Source organism: Malus domestica, chromosome 09 (genome assembly GCF_042453785.1).
Source record: "Malus domestica chromosome 09, GDT2T_hap1".
Lineage (NCBI taxonomy): Eukaryota > Viridiplantae > Streptophyta > Magnoliopsida > Rosales > Rosaceae > Malus > Malus domestica.
In genome coordinates this window covers 2,271,910-2,278,686 of record NC_091669.1, presented here as the reverse complement: position 1 = coordinate 2,278,686, position 6,777 = coordinate 2,271,910, and the positions used below count along the sequence as shown (strand labels likewise).

General features: G+C 41.7%; 1 protein-coding gene across 5 annotated transcripts; it reads right to left on the bottom strand.

The window, feature by feature from the left end:
* Positions 1-471: 471 nt before the first annotated feature.
* LOC103429025 (senescence-associated carboxylesterase 101-like) lies at positions 472-6,374 on the bottom strand. 5 transcript variants are annotated; one of them, XM_070805254.1, is made up of 6 exons: positions 5,847-6,372; positions 3,913-4,123; positions 3,764-3,792; positions 2,725-3,085; positions 1,872-2,438; positions 472-1,652 (listed from the first exon to the last, which is right to left on the bottom strand). In XM_070805254.1, the coding sequence occupies exons 3-6, from the start codon at positions 3,772-3,774 to the stop codon at positions 783-785; spliced, it is 1,809 nt and encodes a 602-aa protein (XP_070661355.1). In that variant the 5' UTR covers positions 3,775-3,792; positions 3,913-4,123; positions 5,847-6,372; the 3' UTR covers positions 472-782. The 5 variants fall into 5 exon arrangements, with proteins under 5 accessions (XP_070661355.1, XP_070661357.1, XP_070661356.1 ...); XM_070805256.1 differs by lacking the exon at positions 5,847-6,372 and adding an exon at positions 4,217-4,282; XM_070805255.1 differs by lacking the exon at positions 5,847-6,372 and adding an exon at positions 4,204-4,278.
* Between the last annotated feature and the right edge of the window lie 403 nt (positions 6,375-6,777).

Here is a 6,777-nt window from a genome sequence, read left to right as displayed (position 1 = left end):
GGGACGGGACGGGACGGGACGGGACGGAACGGGACGGGACGGGACGGGACAGGACGGAACGAAGGTGTCATTTTTGAAAAAGACATGGGGTATATTTGTCTTAAAATGGTAAAACATTGTGTTCCACAGACGTGGAACAAACCCGTTCCAGGGGGGAGGTGGAACGCAAAAACACCCAAAACCTGTCCCGTGGAACAGCCCGTTCCATCCATTTTTGGCGCACTAAACGCGGGACGGAACGCCTCGTCCCGTTCCGTCCCGTCCCGTCCCACGTACCAAACGCACCCTTATCATACGTTGCGTGCTGTGTGAAAACGCACTAGAAGGGTATACACAATGGGATACGTAAGTATTTTGCTTTAGCATTGAATCCTAATTCCACTCTTCACATTGCTAGAATATGTATTTACAAGATTAAGCTTTTGTACTTTATAGGTTCATATGAAGATTAATACAACACAAACCACGACAAAAGTAAGTCTCACTTTATTACAAATACTAATTAGGTAGTACTTATCACACTTAGTAAAATCAAAATACAACGAGCGTCATTACTTTTATGAAGTGGAAATTACAACATTATAATTGAAACAATACCCCCACACATTATTTTTCTTATAGATGCTCGAGCCCAAAACAAAAAGAAACCACAAACAAAAATATTGAAACGTAGTAGCACCAACAAGTACTGCCCGTCTCTCTGTGAAGATCATGAGCGATACAGCAAAACTAATCTTGCTTTATCTGATTTAATTGCTTGCTTAAAACTTAATTATCTTGGCTTATAGACCAGCAAGAACCGAGACCCCATCTGCATAATTGCGATAAGTGCGACGCCTCATGACGTCTGTGAGTTCCGAGGAGTAGCTACTTCCCACAATATCTTTATACTTGTTCCACCATTGCATGAAGCTGCTTTGCGGCAAGAAAATATCAGGTGTCACTGCGAAATTCTTGAGCGTATCCAGCACGTAACGCTCAAATTCGATCAGCTTTTGCCTGCCATCTGGATTCCTCGCTAGTTCGTTGCACAAGATAAGCGCTTCCTCGACGTGCACCCAAAAACAAGAATCATCATTCAGACTTGTAGCCACACTCGTCGCTTTTGAGTTGGACTTGCTTGCGCTGCGTGGTTGCGGGTTCTCCCTTTCTTCCCTCTCTCTCTTTTCCTTCTTCTTTTTCTCCTCTTCATCGAACCATTGCTCCAAAAGAACGAAATGTCGAGGCCTTTTCTCTTTGTAATTTTTTCCACCTTCCTTGTAGTACTCAGCAATGTGAAGCGGTTCGATCATCCTTCTGTAATTCGTTCCACCATAAAGAAAACGGATACGCATTGTGGCTCCTTCTTTCTGGGGCTTGCTTTCAGCTTCTGTAACCGTGTCATGCCAATAAATTGAGAGCTTCTTCGTGAACTCTTCGGCAATAACGTCACTCCGGTAACGCTTGTTTCTGTACCTGTCATAGTATCCAATTTCCATGTCTTTGGACTCCTTCTTGTACCATTCCATGTTGGCCATGTACTTTTTATTCTCATTCAATTTCAGGAAAGAACTGTAAACCATCGTCTTCTGGACCGCTAGTTTACGTTCGTGAGCGACCATCTTTTTCACCAGACTCTCGAATTCTATGTTGGGTTGTTGCTGCTGCAATGACTTTTACAAAAGGAGTTGAGAGAAAAGTTAGTAACTAGAAGTAAACGTGGGATGTGATTTCCGCAAACTCATATTCTCTCCTTGCACACCCGTGTTTATTTCCAGTCTTTGGATTAAATAAATCAAAGAAGAATCAAGAGATGGAAATAAACAGGTTTGTGCGGAAACCATTTCCCTAAATCATCATCAAATTAGATATTTGTGTTGAAAGTTTGATACCTGTGAGCTGAGAACTCCTAATATTGCTGCCAACTGTGTTTTAATTCCAGCTTTAAGTGGAACTCTATCCTCTTCAACCAACTCAAAGACATCTCTAGACAATGCCTTAGTCTTGAGATCATTCAAAATCTTTCCGTAATCAAACAACTGAGTCCCTGAATTCGGAACTGGATTTTGAACACACTGAGAGCTGGTTTCCACCAATAGTTGCAAAATGGCATCAGCGTCCTCAATGCAAGAACCACCCGAAGAGGAGCACAGTAGGAATGTTCCGAAAGGCTTATAACCACTCCCTTGCGAAGTTAGGAAGACTTTAGGTACAGGATCATTGATGGAGGCTACATTCAAGAAGCAAGAACTCCATGTTGAGAATTCCAACACACATTGTCGGAGTTGTTCGTCACCGATCAAGGGTGAACCGAAAGTGATGCAAAGGAGGCGTTTCGCTTTCAACAAGTCAAGGCTTTGTAGCAGCCATAAGGTGAAAAGGGTAGCCACAGCACCTCCAAAAGAATGTCCAGTGATAACTATCCGTGAGGATTTGCTGCTTTCTAACATTTCTACCAGCTGAAATATTACATAAAAGTTAGTCAATTACTGAATTTCTATATAATCAATTCGGAGAAGTCTTTACAAATAAGTTCCTCAAACTTCTTTCATAGTAAAAGAAAAAACACTTAAACTCGGTTTTGTAAGCGTTTTTCGTTAACATTAACAGTTTGTCAAAGAATCCAAACTAATTAAGTGAAAAGTAATCTAGCAATATAATTATGATTTTTTAACTGTTTCTCACTATTAAGAGTTGTCAAAACGATTAAACATTATCAGTTACCAGAGAGACAATAATACGCACCTTTTTTCGCCAAATATCGAGGTTTTTCAGGTTCAATTTGAAGAAATTGATTGCCAATTCATTGACGGAGAAACTTGGGATGTTTTTGCCGCACAAAAACTCAAAGAGAGAAAAATCTGCATTCTTGAGAGTCAACGATGAAACCATCGTTTGTTGATCGTGAAGCGTGACGGGTGAAGTAAGAAAAGATATGATGGCGGTGTTTGAGTGCTTGGTTTCATTAATGTCTAAGGCCATTTTTTGGTTCGGATCAGCTGCTGGGGGGAGCTTTTGCATCTGATCAAGAACCGCGTCCCATGACTGCTGCAGGGGAGGAGAAGTCACCAGCACATTTGCTAGTTCAAGCCCAGCACTGCTAATTCTGTCATCACCAACAAAAAATTGAAGCAAAGTTAAATCGAGGGTGTAAGCAAATAGCATCCAACTATAATAACAAACATGCTTGAAACTTCTGTTGAAACTTTTGCGTCTAACAAAAACTGACCGCATGATGTACGATGAACGGATGTGATTGAAGGATTCCCGTAATCCTCACAAAGAGGATCCGGCGAGGATCCTCTCTCGTGTATGACAAGTAAAAATAAATGCGTAGATAATACTACCTATTTCTAACGAAGCCACTTTAGCAAAATACTTGTAAGAATGAAATTGCAATTTGGTAAACTATAAGGACGATTATTAAGCTAATGTATTTCGTAAGATTCACTTTACTCATAAGCACTTATCTTTTACTATGAACATATAGAAATGTTTATTAAATACTCAAGTGCTATTCGAAAAAGCACTTGAAAATATAGAAGTGCTTGTAGAGGGCGGACATAGCACATGCTTCTCCGAAAAGAGCTTATACCGTCTATCTAAAAGCGTTTTGCAAGTTTTTTTTGCCAGATTCAACCATAAGAACTTTTGATAGTTGAAAAACACACTTTTAGCCATTCCAGACCATTTTCCGCTCAATCAAGACAACACAAGAAAAATCATGGCAAAGGATTCAAAGAAAAACAAGGATCGGAGAAGTTTGAAGTCGAAGTTGACTTACCGGTCGTTCATCTTCAAGCTTTTGCCGATCTGCTTAAAACACACAGTAGATGGAGAGAAGAGGATACCGGAATGGTCAATATATCTCTCTTTATATAGAATACGAATCAATCCTATCGTTATTAAATATTATGGACGTCTTTGTCTCACCAATCAAAAGGCCGCACGACGAAGCTTCCCCCCAAGTCGACGATGCACAGCAAAGTCTAGGTCGTCGTCCACGCAACTTATTCCTGAAAGTTTCTCGGAGAAAAAGGGAGGGCCCTAGACCTCGAAGCTTTTCCTTGTCTTCTTTTGTACGTTTACGTGTTAAAATTCAGGTTAATTATTCCCACTTGCATTATTTATTCCCTCTTGCTCCCTGCAATGAATATTTGGAGCAGGTTAATACATTGCTGATTTTAACGACTGAACGTTCCGGAAGGATGCAAAGAAATTTACAAAGTAATCTAACTAGTGAATCTGAGGGCTCGGGTATGGCCGTCGACCGTTCTGTTTCTTTCCCAGTTCACCTACCAGCAGTACAATATGGTCGTCTTTTTCTATTCTTTGCTTTTACAATTACAAGGGGCAATCCTTGAGTTCGGAAGCTCGCACGCGCGCAAGGGGCGCAGGGTGGGACCATCGGCAAGAATGGGTGTTTTGTGCGTGCAATTAGAGCATCTTCAATGTTTGTTCCTATACTTGTTCTTACCACCATATATCCTTAAAGTTAAGAACTTGGTGACTTCCGGTGGATCGGAACTCCAATCCCTATAATATAGGGACTGCCCGGAGACCGCCAAAATTACCTTACAATTAAGGATTGTATATGGATGTATTAAAAGTAAAATAAGTATGTAGATAACATTACTCTTGGTTTTATAGTAGATTACCATCTTTCTTCGGGGAAAGTCCCTAGCACGTGAGCACGTGATGGAACTCTAAAATACTGTGCAGCTTCCAATGGGGCAGGTCCCGTTACTTTTCTCTTTGGTTTGATGAGAAAACAACGGTTGTGAAAGTTATTTTAGGTTTCTCATTGTGAAATTAACAATGATTTTTTAATTCGTAGTATCTAAATTTAAAGATTATACTATAAGACACTCCATTGGAACTAATTTTCTTTTGGGAACAAGTATATTCCCTTTAAGTTCGTAAATGATTCTTCAAAAATAGTGCTGGGACTCCGGTTAAAGATGCTCTTAAACAACCATGTAGTCTGGTCGTTCGCAGCCAATAATTTGTCCCAATATAGGGCCAACTTTTATTGTTTCGAGATGGAAGATAGTAACATTTAATCTACGACCAATCAAATATTTCAGACAGCCAAAAGTGGAGTATGTACTGGTTAAATGTAGTTACAAAATCGATCAATGAATAACTAAATGGGATAACTGGTTAAATCGTATCAACTAATCAAGAGATGTGAGAAGAGTGCCAAAATTTCAATCGAACGTTGTGAGATCTTTGGGGAACACTTGGAAAATCCCATTGCTCTGACTCTCATTAAATTTCAATCGAACTTTGTACGAGCAATCAGCAGTTGCAGGAATAAAGGGCAAAAAATTGCAGAAGACCGCAAGAGGTGTGCCTTAGCAGCGTTAATGCCCAGGAAAGTTCAACCTTCACTTACACTGAAGACGGTAATGAACCGATACACTGATGAAATCCCAAAACTTGCAATACTCGCAAAGTTTCCCGTTCCAAAGAAAGCAACGTTGAATAAAACCATCTAAAGCCACAAAAGACATCCGAGAGTATCTACCATCAAGTATGACGTTATCCTCCATATCGCTAAAGGAACTTGACAACCTTTTCACCTTACTTGAGTAAATAAGTGTGTTTTCAACTAGTACCCACGAGATGAGTACAAGGGCCAGTGCACCGTTAAAATTTAAAATTAAATATAAATAGTACTTAACGAAATTTAACCGAAGATATAGGATGAACGGTTACGATTTTGGGATCCCTACAATCCCAGGAATCCAAGAAATGTGGGAGCAAAACCGAGAAATATGGAAGTAAGCCGGGACAAGAGACCATTTGCTGAAAATAATGGAAGTATAAATATTAACCTAATAGGGAAGAGTTAAAACGCATACCAGCGATGGACCAATTTATGAACTGGTGCACAGCGAGTAGTTCCTGCTTCTCTGTTCTTTGAGAGGTTGATATCGACACCTGTGCCTAATCTCTCTCCGCCTTCCGGTCTGAATCCCTAACACGCCGAGCTTCTCCATCGCCTTGTTGAAGGGGGTGGAGGAGAGGAGGATGGAGGCCTCGCAGCCGTTGGCGAGGCAGTCGTGGAAGAAGAGGCGGAGAATGGCGGCGGCGGTGGTAGGATTCATGATCTGCTTATTTGTGACGGTGTCTTGGACGATTTGAGCGAATCTCGAGCACGATTTTTGGTAGTAGTTGGTGTAGAGTCGGGATTCGGCGCCGGGGAGGGTGGTGAGAGCTAGTAGAGAGATGTGAGGAGGACAATGAGGAATGCCGCCATGCTCAGCTTCTCTCTGTGGCTGCTGCTGCTTCTGCAACTGCTTCAGCTGGCGGGCGGTAGCCGGAAGGAAGAAATGAGCATTTTGGAAGCTCAGAGGAGGAAAGACAGAGAGAGAGAAATAGAGAGTGAGGTCTCGTGCCCTCGTAGAAGAGATGGATTTACCGGGGGTAGACAGAGTGGGGAAGGGAGTAACCACGCGGCACTCTATCCACCGTCAATCACGGGAATCGTGCTTAGGAGTAATCGACGGCCCACTTAAATTTTGGGTTGAACTTCGGATCAAGGCACATGGAATGACGGAAATACCCCTACTTTATGGAGCGGGTGAGGACGACTTTTCTGCCCTTCAATACCCAACTTGGTCATCTCCGGAGGACTCAGATCCTCTCCGGATCATTTCCGTAAGGATCCTCTTGACCGATTGATATCAACCGTTGGGACAAATCCAACGGCCAAATTATTTTCACCTCTTTCTCTCTCTCTTCCCTCGACTCTTCATCTTTCTCCTCTCACTTAGAAGCACCCACCAACGC